This window comes from Genypterus blacodes, unplaced genomic scaffold, assembly GCF_046128005.1.
Source record: "Genypterus blacodes isolate CSIRO-AG114 ecotype Tasmania unplaced genomic scaffold, CSIRO-AGI_Gbla_v1 ptg000048l_1, whole genome shotgun sequence".
Taxonomy (NCBI): domain Eukaryota; kingdom Metazoa; phylum Chordata; class Actinopteri; order Ophidiiformes; family Ophidiidae; genus Genypterus; species Genypterus blacodes.
In genome coordinates, this window is record NW_027466861.1 from 2,286,639 (window position 1) to 2,301,757 (window position 15,119).

General features: G+C 48.0%; 1 protein-coding gene across 1 annotated transcript; it reads right to left on the reverse strand.

The window, feature by feature from the left end:
• Window positions 1–89: 89 nt before the first annotated feature.
• On the reverse strand, window positions 90–6,689 carry wipf3 (WAS/WASL interacting protein family member 3). The gene is made up of 8 exons (XM_076149994.1): window positions 6,383–6,689; window positions 3,984–4,078; window positions 2,970–3,099; window positions 2,297–2,458; window positions 1,102–1,893; window positions 864–995; window positions 576–677; window positions 90–355 (listed from the first exon to the last, which is right to left on the reverse strand). Exons 2-8 carry the CDS (start codon window positions 4,059–4,061, stop codon window positions 315–317), a joined length of 1,437 nt encoding a protein of 478 aa, XP_076006109.1. The 5' UTR covers window positions 4,062–4,078; window positions 6,383–6,689; the 3' UTR covers window positions 90–314.
• Between the last annotated feature and the right edge of the window lie 8,430 nt (window positions 6,690–15,119).

Below are 15,119 nucleotides of genomic sequence, written 5' to 3' on the forward strand. Positions count from 1 at the left end.
CAGAAGAAGGCGGGACCCAGCTTGACACTCACATACACACACATGACAACGCAGTCTCTTCTGTACGTGATCTGATTTTGCACGCACACGCACGCACGCACGCACGCACGCACACACACGCACGCGCACACACACACACACACACACACACACACACACAATACCCACAAAGCCTACATCCAGGCCAATCAAAGTCCATGGCTTCCTCCCTCATCCCATCTTTATCTCCTGAGATGAGGAGGAGGAGGTGGCGGAGGTTTGAATGTAGCTGCTTCCTGTGTGTGGGGGGATGAAGAACAGGGCAAGGCCTCGACTCATCTGAGGTGTGTCCTGATCCCAGGTGGTTTGGGGTTCACTGTGGGGGAAGAAGAAGGAAATGACCAAAGTGAGAAGAAGGAAGGCACGGCTGAGAAGAAGCACAGAAGGTTCCACTCAGGCTTCTATTCTCAACTAAAACTGACAATAACATAACAGAAAATGTCTCAATGATGGAAAAACTCGCAAAACTAACCTAAGAATGAAACTAAACTCCAGAAATGTCGCTAAAAGGTGACAATGTTTGCTTTGCTTTGTACCTCTGTTCTCTTTGCTCGGGTAGATCCGAGGAAAAGGCTTGAATTCATCAGGAGGGGGAAGATCCTCAACCGGGTGGAACTGGAACTTGGATTCAAAATCATCTGCAGAGGGAGAGAGCGGATGCATTTAGACGATGACCTTTGACCTCAGCGCCTCCTCAAGAAATACCTCAGGCGCTTACGATATTGACGATGAGTGTGAAGGTGTAATGATCAAAGAAAAACAGGTTAAGAAAAACAACAAATCCTAAGTATGTTGCTGAGAGACACACACACACACACACTTACCCAGGCTGGATAGGTGTCCATTCCTGACTGCGGACGAAGGCGGAGGAGGAGGAGGGGGTGGAATACGGCTGGACAGCTCGGTGTTGGGGGAGCGAGCCGGAGGAGCTGGAGGCGGAGCCAGCCGACTGACACCTGTAACGGCGGGCCACAACACAAGAGTGAGTGAGTGAGGAGGAGTGGCGTGAAACATCAGCACAACAAAGCGATGAAGGCGGACCTTCATCTTACGTCCACTCACCGGCGCTTCTGGGCACAGCTGGTGGGCGCCGGGTGGGAGCGTTGCAGGGGTACGAGGGCGGCAGGGAGCGCAGGGCCGGGGAGGACACGGGGGCCAGCTTGGGAGGAGGAGGAGGAAGAGTGGATGGGCAGCTGGGGGTGAAGGAAGCTGGCAGAGGAGGAGGGGGAGGTGGAGGAGGAGGTCCCAGAGGGCTGTCCCGCAGGGTGGTGAACCTGGAGGGGTCGGCGATGATCGGGGAGGGAGGAAGAGGGTAGGAGCACCAGGAGGAGCGGTCACCTGGGCCCAAGGAGGGAGGAGGAGGCGGAGGAGGCGGAGGAGGAAAAGTAGGAGTAGAGGGCTGAGAGTAGGAGGTGTTGTGTGAGTGCTGGATGGGGAGCCAGGTGGGTTTGGTAATCTGGGAGGGGGGTGGAGGCGGGGGACAGGTGGGGAGGGGAGGCGGTTTGTTTGCCGGCCGCTCCTGGAAGGTCGGAGGTGGCGGAGGAGGAGCGGAGGAAGGGGCGGGCGGGGGAGGAGGAGGGGGAGCGGAGGAAGGAGCGGGTGGAGGGGGAAGAGGGGGAGCGGAGGAAGGAACGAAGGGAGGAGGAGGGGGTGGCGGAGAGGAGGTGGGGAAGGAAGGGGGGTGCCTGCTGCCGTGAGAGGGGGATGGAGGGGCGGAGGCGGAGGGGACGAGAGGGCGATGGGTGGAGATCCCTCGCTCCAACATCCGGTGAGGCTCTGAGACCACGCCCACATCTGCTGGAGTGGGGAGGTTCCACAGAGGCTTCAGGGAGGTGGAGGAGCTGGATCGTGAAACTACGAGAGACACACACACACACACACACACAATGAGAACCCCTCAGGAAATGATATCATGAACATAATCATGTCAGCATTTACTGAGATGATGACAGAGGGGAAACTGAGGGGAACTCCATCATGAATATTCATGAGATGATGTCATACAGTCTATAAGTATTTGTCATGTTATATATATGTATTTCCTTAGTATATGACCTCAGTTTATCCCTGTGCCTGGAGCTTCCCCTCATGACCTCGTGACCCCCACATTAACCAACCTGCTAAGTTTGATCCAAACCCCAGAAAAAAACAGTTTGAGTTGTTGCTATGACAACCAACAAATACCGCCTCTGCCTGTGAGCTCACAGAACGATCGTAAAAGTCGAGCTCGGGCGAGATGAAATCGTCGTCGACAAACCTGCCGTCTTGCTCGCTGCGTCTCTTTGCCCCGCAGGCCTGAGAGTGGGGAACCCGCCGGCAAAGAGCCCACCCAGAGAGGGAGCCATGGGTGCCATCCCCCCTGATGAGCTCTGAGAACCGCCAGGACCACAGGACACATCTCCAGCAGAGGGTTTGGGATCTGAACAGAACACACACCAACCACATCACCGCCATTAGAGATTCACATATTTTTATTTGTTGTCAATATTGTTTACATGTTCCCCTACGCTATCACTAGAACCTCCAATTTCCAACAGCTGGGATTCAAACCTTGATTCCCACAGCTAACTGAAGGGGCATTGACCTGTACTGGAGCGGTAGTGCTGCAGCAGGTAAACAATGTGCGTCCTGTTCATTGTGTAGCAATTCACCATGTGTAGCAGTTCCCCATCCTGCCTGCATTCTTATCTGTTGCAGGGCATTCCTTCCTAAAAGTGTGTGTGTGTGTGTCTGTGTGTGTGTGTATTCAGCTCAAAAACACACACAACACACTCCATATCTAGTAAAAACAATCTCCTCCCTTCTTTCTATTCTCCTCTGTGACTCAGGCAGAGATTTGAGTCTCACGTGGGTGTAATTTAGTGTCAAAACACAGAGTTTGTGTGTGTGTGTTATGTGTGTGTCTGTGTGGGCAAGGTTGTCGCACTCACTGTCGACGGCCGGGGCACTGCGGTCATTGACCTGCGTGACCTTCTTGAGCCTGGCGCCTTTCTGGATGTCGGCCAGCAGGGCATTCCTTCCACCTCCTCCTCCACTGGACTTAGGCGGCTCTGACCGAAGCTGTTACACACACACACACACACACACACACACACACAGACACACACACACACACACACACACACACACACACAAAGACGAAAACAGTATTTAGCATGCAGGTAATTCCATTTTTACTAATGTGCAATTAGAAGTACACATTGCTGCATTGGGTCCATACCTCCACCAAGGCTGAATATTTCTCCCTTATTTGGCATGTAACCAAAACCGTTGGATTTCATTGAACTTTTAAATAATTTTATAAACAAATTCCTCACAATCTAATTCATTATATCGTACAATAACACCTTTGTCCTTGTGCTGCCTTGTACCGCTGCAGTGAGCCTGCTGTGGAAACATAACACTCATCTGCTACTGAGTGTCTGCTGTCTGCCCTACTGTGTGTGTGTGTGTGTGTGAGAGAGTGTGTGTGGGTGTGTGTAGCACCTCTATCAATAATGTAAACAAAGTGTTTAAATTGCATGAGGGAGAGAGTTAGAGAGAGAAATGGAGAAGGTGCGAGAGAGAGAAAGAAGAGGGGGAGGAGGAAGACAGAGCATTCGGAGGTTTGAGTGTAACCGTGGCGATTGAGAAAACTGAATGTTGTTCTTTTCAGGAAGTTTTCATCCCCGGTTAGATCGCTGAAAATTGCTTTTGCAGCATTCTAGACACATTTGCTGTCTGCTTACCAGGTCCCCAGGCAAGTTTCAGGGGTCAAAGGTCAACATACAGCACTAAACCTATAATATCTTCATGTGGAGCTTTTAGATGCTTTTCAATGTCAATGTTTCCAGAATGCCACATAACTTTGACATCAATTAACTGAACAAACACTCCGGAGCAAATGCTGCCCAATCTAAAGCTGTAAACACAGAGCAGATCAGTGTATCACTCAGTTGTCTCACCTGTGGCGGTGCAGCGGCAGGGGGCGGGGGTGGAGGGGGGGCCGGGGGCGGCGGGGGCGGGGGCGGGGGTGCGGGCATGCCTGGGCCTCGGATACCTGCGGGGAGACAATGCACAGCCCTGTTAGTGCCCGACAGCGACTGGAAACCCATACGGTCGCCATTGGCAACCGCGCGGTCACTTTTCTTCTCTCCGCATCAGACTGCTGCCAGTGTGCAAAGGGGCAAATCCGACGACCTCTTCCCCTCTTCCCCTGAACAGGAAGCGCTTTCACCACCGCGCGCTGCAAAACAGGAAACAGCAAGCGCTCCATCCTCTCTGGAGAAATCTGAGACCGCCGACCCCCCCCCCCCCCCACCCCTATCCTCCTCGTCTTCCCACAATGCCCTGTGGCGTTACTGGGGCGAGGGAACAATGGGGGGTGTTGTGTGAAAAGTAACGGACCCCCTAACCTTCAGTGGCTGGCTGACCACAGGCCTCTCAGTGCAGCGGCGTGCTAACTGGACGGAAAACGCTGGGAGGAAAACACCTCTGATCACACATTGTTCTCTCACACGCTGTGATTACAGAGTGATGTAATGGCCGAGTGTGCAGGATTCTTAGGGTTACATCACCAACAAGAGGAAATGAAACAAGAAAAACACTCAAACCTCTGCCAAGGCCAAAAAACGTGTTAATTTGTGTGTACAGTAAATTTGAGTTTCAGAATCGGAGCCCTTAGTTTAGGAAACTGATCAACAACGGTGGAGCCGTTCTGGACAGAGATCTGTAGCTAATGAAGATACATTCAAACTTGCTAGAACACACAAGAACACACACACAACCTGAAGCAAATACGATCGGTGCCACTGCAAACTAACCCAACCTCCGCTGCATCACACTGCGGTTTACAGTGTGATTGCGAATCCTCGGCTGAACTGCTGAGGCCGAGATTCCACCCAGCTTCTTGAAATCACAAATATCTGCAAGATCTGTCTGGAAAACAGTCTGAGCTCTGAGCCCAGTCTAGGCATCTGCACAAACACAGAGCCTCTTCCTCTTTGTGTGTGTGTGTGTGTGTGTCTGTCTCAGCCGGTACGGTGTTGTGCTATAACAGGCAGACGCTCCTGTCCAGTTGTTATTTCTATCTTCATATCTGTGTCCCAGCAGCAGCAGTGTGGATCTTCAAACGCTGCTGGCTGAGCTTAGGCAGAACAGGTGGGAGACGGAGCCTGAACGCACCTCTCACAGCAGTTGTTGTCGTTGTTGTTGACCTTTGACCTGCTGTGCAAAGACCTGATATGACACACGAGGAGCAGTCGGGCCTAACAGCTGAAACCAGAGAGACCTTTTCACATCAAAGATAAAGAGAATGTTGAATTTAAAGGCGTCACTTTGCCTTCTGGAAGCTTCTGATAGACATTTATCACTAATATATGAGGATTTATAGACAGAATTATGAATTGATTGACTGAAGTGTATACCTTCCCCAAGGCCCAACAGCCTCTCAGTGATGGAAGTCAACATGTTATTGCCCGGACCATGATTAGTGTGGTAGATGCTCTGGGTTTAGGCCCATTGATTGAAAACAAAGAGAAGAATTCACAATTTTCATGCCTCTGATTATTACATTAGCTCCCACTGCAGTCTGCCTGCATACTTGTCCTGTGGAGTAGAGATCAAACTCGTGCTGCTTGTTCGCTTCTATACATATTTGATGCTTCACAGGGATTCTTTATGCTGATCCTTGTATCAAAACACATTTCAGTCCACAAGTGAAGTTTGTTGACCCGGATTCTTGCTTGGATCACATTCAATGTACCCTGAAATTAGTAAGTAAGTCAGCCATCCTGCCGCCAAACAAACAAACATGGAGGAAAGGCTAGAGTTTAAACTCCTGTGCAGAGGCAATACAACTTCAATATGTTGTACAGTACTGAATGTATATATTGTTAGAGGATTATGATGCCAGACATTTCCCATCATCAACTCAAGAGTCCACCTGAGAGAGGAATGCACGAATAAAAAGCAACAACAATGCAACATCTTTTGTTTCCCTGCTTGTCTATACAGCACAGACAGGCCAGAAACTGCACTGTAACACACACTCACACTCACACTCACACACACACACACACACACACACACACACACAAACACACACACACTCACACACACACACCTTAAGATACCTTCTGCTATGCAAGACCCATGAAACAAGAGCCAGGTGATCTGATGACCCAGACACAGCTGACGAACACACACGCAACACCCCCCACACACACACACATAAAAACGAGACCTGTCCGTTATATTCAAACATTTCTACGACCACGTTTGAAACTGATTTTAAAAAGCGATCAAATGCAGGTTTGTGTTGATCAAAGTTATGAGTATGAGCAGGAACATGAGTGTGTCTTACCTTAAGAAAGAACAGAATCCACCTGTTTGCAGTGAACGCGTCACAGAGCGCAGACTGGCCTCATAGTGCGCCCCTCTAACAACACACACACAGACAGACACCAAGTTATTTTTAGTCCAATGCGGACACCGTTAGTCCAGCGTGTTGTGTGTGAAGCTCTCCGTTGCTTTCTGTATGGTTCCCACAGAGTTGTTTACAAAAAGTTTTCTATTTGCCCGAAACACCGGAGCGAGACGCGTGTGTCCCCCCGCATACAGTGTTCCCTCTACGGCTCTGCTGCAGGCTGAGCACCGCCAGTCCTCATGTCGGCGCTCCGCAGGCCACACCTCACCGCCCCCAAAAACAGAGAGAGAGAGAGAGAGAGAGAGGGAGAGGAGGGACTCGAACCGTGTCAAAGTCTTCATTCGTCCCTGAGAAACTTTCACACACCTGCGTGAACGAGTCATTACGTTTATCCACGAGAACTGGTTCTGTTTTGAGCTCTACAAGCCTGCACAAGAAACTGTGTCACCTAGAGCCTCTGCTCCTCCCTGCTCTGGCTCAGGCTGATGAGTTTAAAAGAAATTAGTTTGCATTTCTGTCTGTTTTAGTCTACATTTAGGTGATATTTATATGGATGTTTGTGTGCTTCTCTCATTTGGGGACACGAGCAGACTGAAAATAATCCACATCATCAATAAAAGAAAAGCAGAGGCAACTAAATGAATAAATAATGTGGAACACTTTTCATTTATTTGCTTTTAGCTTTCCAAGTAAATCCACAGCCACTCACCACAAATCACCAGTTTACACACACAAGCAGGTGCAATTAAGGGACGATCCTTCATATAAACACACATATATATCCATCGTGAAGTAACACAGTTAAAGTCCATAACATTTCTCCAGGTCTCAACAGCTGATTTGTTATTTATTTATTTATGACAGATTTAAGATGTGACTTTATTTAACTCTTTTAAAAGTGTTACTGCATTTTTATGTCTTGGGCAATTATGCACTTGAACTACCCATTAACCTGAACTACTTATTCTATTGGATTCTGCTGTAGTGAAGCACATTGTCGCCCTCTGCTGTTGAAAACGCGACATTAAGCGCCCTTATCCAACTAGTTGCGTCAGATTTTTTCTTTTCACTTTAGTGTTATCGGTTTCTCTCTCTGTATTGCCAACACATTTATTTGTAATTATTAAGAAATGATTGTAAAACAGTTTGATAATAATATGGTAATAAAAAATAAAAATTATAATGTGTTGTCATCATTCATTAGTGTTACACAGAGGAAATGCAGCACACACACGCATACAGATACTGTACACACACGTACACACACTCACACACCTGTGAGATCGCAGCAGGAATGCAGTGGCACAGCTCCTCCCTTTAACTGACAGCAGAGGCTCAATCACATTCACACACACACAGGCAGCACTAAACCCTCACACAGTGTGATAATCACTCTGCAGGCCTCCAGTGTTTGTAAACAGCTTTGAGTGCTTCCATGAGGTCTGCAACACACTTTAAATTACACGTCTGTGTGTGTGTGTGTGTGTGTGTGTGTGTGTGTGTGTGTGTGTGTGTGTGTGTGTGTGTGTGTGTACATAATGCAGCTTTTATGAATTTCCTAACACTTCCTGTCTCCGCTTAGATGTAAACATTACCATTAACCTTTTCATTGTCCCGTTCCTGATCTGCACTTCACTGCATTGGAGGAAGACATGCATACATACACACACATGTACATACATAAATACACACAGAAGAAGAAGAAAACTGCATTTGTAGGATTTATTTCTCATGTTTGCCTTCATTAAAGTATTCACACATAATCAAAAATATAGTTCCTCTGCATACTATAAAGCGAGACACGTTGGTGGCTGGATCAATACTTCCTTAGCTTCCGTTCAGTTCAGCATTATAACATTTAAGTTCTAACTTCAACAACGTCTGTCACTTTGTTCTGGACACGGTTTGTTATAAAATATTTCCTCCTTCATTATCAGCATTTAGACGATCAGCTGGCGAGTGTTTCCTGCTGAATCCATGACTACAAGCTTCTTTTTTTTAATTTTAATTTACCCCACTAGCTGATTTTCCACACATAAAAACAAAATCATTTTACACCTTCATCATAAACATCCTTCAAACCCTTTAGAATCAACATTTCTTTTCTAAAAAGTAAATAAAAAGGAGCCTTATTCTCCTCCTTCATGGTTTCAAATGTCTTGTGATCGGTCTTCCTGAGACGTCACACAGTGCTGACAGGTGACAGGGTCGCGTCCCCGACACAACCAGACAGGGACGCAAGGACCTGAAGTGCTTATTTTGGATTCCAATCTATTATTCTTGGCTTTGATCGTGTTCACATCATGGTTCAATCATCTGAACAGAACTGCAGAACCAAACAAATATCTATATAATCTAATATCCAGTCTGTTTAAATTTGATGCTGTGGCTCTTTAACAAAACTACACAGAAACGTCCAACACATCACTTTGCCTTGCCACCTTCATCACATGACATAACCTTATTCAACTCTTTCTCATCTTCATCTTCATCATCATCATCACATTCGCGGCCCTTCCGGGGTGGCAAACTCTCCTCAGTGTCTTTGATTTCAAGCATTATTCTCAGGTAGCACTTCCTTGTCATCTTTGATTGCTTCCTCTTCCTCTCCCTCAACTGTCACCACGGGTCCTCTCTCCCCGATGCCACACTCTCAGTCTCTTTCTCCTCTATGGGCAGGGTGGAGCGCACCTTCCTCTTCTCCCTGAAGCGGCCTGAGCGAGACACCTTCATGTTCCTGCGACACGTCTGCTCGTTGAACACCGAGTCCATGCGGGAGTCGTCGTAGGTGTCCTGGCTCCAGTTGGTGGTGTTTGTGTTGCTCTCTGTTTGGTTGTGGGTCTGGGGCTGGGGCTGGTGCTGGTGCTGGTGCCGGGTCTGGGGTTGGTCACCAGTGATCCTGGAGCCTGCTCCTCCTCCTCCTCCTCCGGCGTGGTCTTTCGTCTTATCGGCGAAAGGGTCAAAGTCTGGGCCGAAAGCCTGAATGGAGCCCGAGTCCTTGGTGCCGCCGCTCTTCTTCTTGGGCAGGAAAGCCTTCCACCACGGGACCCTCTCTGTCATGGTTCAGCCGGGGGTAGGGGATCTGAAACAACAACAACAACATCACACCTGAGGAACTGAACTGTGTATAGATGATCTCCTGCTGCTGTCAGATCGCACACTTTCCGTCATGTGATCCCCAATTATCTGCCTCCTAACTTGTCTCTAACATGCAAACACTTTGACATGTCTGTGAAGATCTACGAGTGAGAACAGCCTTTAACTTAAACAACATTCTCAGACATGAACTCATCATCCCCACATCTTCATCCTTCATCCTCATAATTACCGTAAATCCTCTTTTTGTCAGCATAGGCCTGTGTTTGATCCCCTTTAGACACGAATCTAAGCACCATTCCACTGGTGAGAAAACGTCCTCCTACTAATCCCTCTGAATAACCAGTGTAACCCCATTTAGCTTGTCTGTAGAACTGGTTTAATGAGTCAGAGGACAGAGAGAACAAACCCCAGCCAGCCGTGATTCACAGGCGAACAATGCGCAAAAAAAAGAAAGACGAAACAATAAGAACTTACCTGAGCTTGCAACAGGTGGGAAAACACTTAAAAAAGCCCGAAACTCTGACTCGAGACCCGGCAGAGATGTGAACCCATAGGAGCGACTCGTTTCTTCTTCTTTAGTGGTGCACAGCTCCTTTCAAAAGCTCGCAACAACATCAATTTTACGCACGGACGCGCTGCCCCGCGGCGTCTCTATTCGCTGGGTCCACTCGCTCTAATGTGTCTCTTCCTCTTGTCCAATGTCTTTACTCCGCTCGGGACAGGTGTTGACAGACTGTCCGAATCATTTGACACACTTTTTTTAGGTTATAGTGCAGACGCGTCTCTCCTCAGCGCGATTCGCAGGTTTCCGCCTCGAAACTGCAGCGGCTCCACTAGGGCACCTGCGCGCGCCGCTGATTGGAGGAGGAATCTGTCACGTGACCGCAGCTCAGGTGAACCGACTACAACAGGAGGAGGGGCTCGCGGTCGCCTAGCAACATGCCCCATGGGAGCCTGATTTAAAAAGAAAAAAAAGAAGAGGCCTTTGTAAGAACAGAACCCAACCCAGAGCCAGGAGCCAGACCAGGCCCAGGCCTCCCAGCAGCCAATCACACGCCAGAGAAATGTTTATTCAGCCGTGATGAAGGTAAAAATAGGAGATGATTGTTTTAACCTACGCCTACGACATAGAACAGGTTCGAGACCGAGATAGAACTCATGCATCAGGAATCTATAATAGTCCCTCGAGAAAATCTCACATATAAGTAAACAAACTGATAATGATTATTTTGCTGCATTTTAAAGGATGAAGACGTAAGATGTAAAATGTTTGGCCACAGAAGAATTCACGATTTGTCATAAACTAGAAATAGACTCATAAATGGGGGGAAGCAGTCTAGTCGGGCGCCGAGCCTTTGACCTGTTGGTGCTACACGCTAATCATCCCGCCTGCTCATCCCGGATGCTTCTGGTGGTTATGTTTAGCTCCGCCCACAGCAGCAGCCACAATGTCAGGTTAGCTGACAACCACACTTACCAGAAAGTGTTCAGCTCCAGGCCCCAAACCTTTCATTCAATACTGAGTGAGTGAGTGAGTGAGTGAGTGAGTGAGTGAGTAGGGGACTGAGTGAGGGAGTGAGGGAGTGAGGGAATGAGGGAGTGACTAGTGGAGTGAGTGGGTGAGTGAGTAAGTGAGTGAGTGAGTGAGTGAGTGAGTGAGTGAGTGAGTGAGTGAGTCAGTGAGTGAGTGAGTGAGTGAGTGAGTGTGAGAGCGAGTGATGGAGGGAGGGAGTGACTAGTGGAGTGAGTGAGTGAGTGAGTGAGTAGGGGACTGAGTGAGGGAGTGAGGGAATGAGGGAGTGACTAGTGGAGCGAGTGAGTGAGTGAGTGAGAGAGAGAGAGAGAGTGAGTGAGTGAGTGAGTGAGTGAGTGAGTGAGTGAGTGAGTAAGTAAGTGAGTGAGTGAGTGAGAGAGTGATGGAGGGAGGGAGTGACTAGTGGAGTGAGTGAGTGAGAGAGTGAGTTAGTTAGTGACTAGGGGAGTGAGTGAGTGAGTGAGTGAGTGAGTGAGTGAGTTAGGGACTAGTGGAGTGAGTGAGTAAGTGACTGACTGACTGACTGACTGACTGACTGACTATGGAGTAAGGAAGTGAGTGAGTGAGTGAGCCACTTGTGTCTGTCTCACCTCATTTTGTATCTTGCTGTTGTATTTGTTGTAATTGTATAAGTGTATATATTTATTGCAGTGTATAATATATTGTGCGTTATCACTGTGAGTGTGTGGTGAATAAATCCTCTTCCTATCCTGTATTTATACACATATTTGTATTGTGGTTTTGTTTTCTGTTCTTCTCTGTGGGAATCACAACTCAGTGGGACGACAAACAGGACAGTTGTTTTATGATCCGCCTGCATCTCATTTCAGGCCGAGAGTGAACCAAGGTATCGGCTCCTGGCTCAGGGCTTTACGTGTGGTAGATGTGATGTTGGGTGGAGAGCAGCAGTTTCTCTCTGCGTGTGTGTGGAATGTGAAGCTGGGTGGTTTCTGTGTGGCCCGCTGCCACAGGGAAGACCCACTCTGAGACACAGGGTGGAATTTGTCCTATCTCACTCTCACTCTCACCCTCACTCTCACTCTCTCTGCCTCTCTGATCAGTCTGCATACCTGAGGACTCCCTCTCCTCCCATGTCCCACCTCAGATGAAACCTCGCGCGTCATGTCTGCATAGATCACGTTGCTAACCCCAAACCGCTCTTCGCCTCGTCATCGTTTCTCGTTACCTGCTCTCTCTCCCCCTCCATCACCAACAAACGCACATTTGTCTTTCCCCCCCCGTCTTAAATTTCCTCATGTAGCACAGGAGGACATCTCTTCACCTCGTGCTTCGCCATCCTCTCCACACTCTCGCTCAGGCAGTCTTCGATCGTTAACTCGTCTCAGAATCAGATAAGGAAAAGCATCCGTGCAGAGATTTGAGAGATAGAGCTAAACTATAAACTATCGCATCAGCCCAACGGCCCTCCACCAAACCCACGGCGCCTCCGGCTGCGGGGATCCTCAGGGCGGAATCTGAGCATCCGTACGGCCAAACAGAGAGTTATGTGGAGAATTTGAGCGGAGCGTTAAGGAGAAATACAGAAACTGTGCACAAGACTTCTGTTTCTATCATGGGAATAGTTGAGTCTGTGCCATTAGGAACCGCACGAACTGATGTTATCTCACACACGCAGCCATGAGGGAGCAGAGGGGTCATCATCAAATACTCATTAACCCCCCAGAGGCATTAATAGTTACTTCATTGAATTCAACTCAATCCCTCTGGTAAAATGCTGCACTGCGACAAACCCTTCCCTAGAAACGATGAGTGTGTCAGAATCTGGACATTACCTTCAAGAATCATATATAGTTTAAATGGCAGAACTACTTTTTGCTGTTTAGAAGCCAAAATAGATAAAAAAGTCACTTAAGAAATGACTTTACACTCCACAAGGTTGAAACACTGAATATCTGCTGCAGCTTGCTGTGATCAGACATCATATACAGCATCATCAGGCATCATGTACATCAAATGAGGTTTGGCCCGGTCGCAGCATGTGATCTGTTAGCGTGTGGAGCTGTTGTGTAATTAGTTTAGACTGCAAATGCCACAAACTCAGTCACTCAGACTCTCAGAAATGTCGACGTGGACTCACACACGGTCTAAAATACGTCAGCTGTGTCTGCAGCTGTGTTGACGCGTACGCCGTGACGTAAAAGCGCTGGCGTGGTGCTCGAGGGCCGCGTGCGTACGACTCCGGCGAGCTGTTGTGAAATGAACTAGCAAATCTTTGTCTTTGTCATGGAACAACAGGTTGGACCGAGGCGTGCTGGGCATGGGAAAGGAGGCAGCGAGGCAGCCAGTCAGACTGGTAGAGTCAGCTTACGAGAAACCTCTCCAAGGAAGTGAGCGGCGTATCTAAGGATAATATTGACACGCAGGTACAAACACACACACACACACACCGCTCAGGCCCCACAGCAATGGTTGCCTCACGGATGAACACATATGCACAGGTTCAGGGGCACAACATGGGGGGTTTATGAGTCAAGGAGAAGCAGCAGAAGAAGAAGAGGATGAGGCTGCACTAACAAAACACACACGCACACGCACACACGTACGCACGCACGCACGCACGCACGCACGCACACATGCACAATTCGTCTCCCTTCCTTACACAGCATTTGGGTGGAGTGAGTGATGAGTTTCGATCTGTCACATTGTGTGTCTGTGTTTGATTTGAGGGCAGCATTGTTTGGCTTTTGTTATGGTCACACCGACACACACACACACGCACACAAACACTCACACACAAACTCTTACTCATAAAACAAAGGCTTAGATTTGCTCAAGCAGTTTATGAATCTTCATAATCCAAATTACTGGACACCAACCAGGAACTATTTACCTACAGAGGTTATATAATGTTTAAATGTGACCCATTTCAAACCAGAACAAAACATTTTCACCTCCACATCCTATAGGATTGCAGGTTACATCAAACCATAAGCTTTCATAAAGAGTCCCTGGGGGCATCAGGAGCTATGAGACAGACCGTGATGTACTACACACATTCCAACACGTGAGAGCGCTGTTTCACTGTTGTGAAGACTTCATTGCACGCTTGCAGGGAGATTCAGAAATGTTGATAACCTACACCGTAATTCTAATACTAACAACATCAATAAAAAACATCGTCATCATCATCATCATCACTGTCTGCCTGATGAAGCTCCCACGGTCAGGACACAGCAGAGTGTGAGAGTGTGTGTGACCTCAGGTTTGACCTCCGCACTCAGTACAGTATGAACCGCAGCGGGACAGTTCTGCTATTTGGCACTAGATGGGGCCAAACTCACTCTGTCAGTTTAATGTGAGCGGTGAATGTCTTAAGTTTGTACTCACTTTCCCCGAACTTGCCTCATCCATTTTATCTTCACTTTTTGTTCTTCAATCTAATCTAATCTAATCAGAAAACGAAAACAAACAAAAACATAATTTAAATTTAATTTGTTACATATTTTCTTAATTATCTCCCAGGTAAAGGGTCTCTGGGGAAAATATTTATTAGGCAGTATAGACACAGCCAAAGCCACCTGCAGGCACAGACACTACCGTGCCCATCAAGTGTGAACAGCATGGGGAGCTGCTCGCTTTCATATCGATCCCTCCATCTGCTCACTCATTCATTAAGAGAATGGAGTCATATAATTTCATCCAAGGGCTAAAACATATGTAAACACCTCATGTGATGGTGAGAGGGGGAGGATAAGGAGTGGATGAGGATGGTCTCCACAGCAACACCAACAAAACACAGCATATCTGCGTTTGTGCCGTTGATTTGAATGGAGTTACACCCTCACTGAGCTGCTGGTTGTTGTGATGGACTGCAGGTTGGGTTTAGAGTGGAGATCACCCTCAGTAAACACGCCTTCACCCTCTGGCCTTGTGTGCTAATAACCTCCGATTCTCTGTCGCCGTGCTGCTATTCTAAGTCTGCGCTGCACTTAGACCAGTCAAGTATGTCAAGTGTGTGTGTTTGTGAATACGAGGGTCACACCACCTACTGCATTTCATAAGGGCCAGTCTGTCTGCTGC

What these genes read in the sequence shown, in the direction of transcription:
- wipf3 (XM_076149994.1), bottom strand. Translation starts at nt 4,061, where the DNA reads ATGCCCGCACCCCCGCCCCCGCCCCCGCCGCCCCCGGCCCCCCCTCCA. An exon ending in CTGCCGCTGCACCGCCACAG is followed by an intron (nt 3,100 to 3,983) that starts GTGAGACAACTG and finishes TGTGTGTAACAG; the next exon opens with CTTCGGTCAGAGCCGCCTAA. An exon ending in CAGTGCCCCGGCCGTCGACA is followed by an intron (nt 2,459 to 2,969) that starts GTGAGTGCGACA and finishes TGTTCTGTTCAG; the next exon opens with ATCCCAAACCCTCTGCTGGA.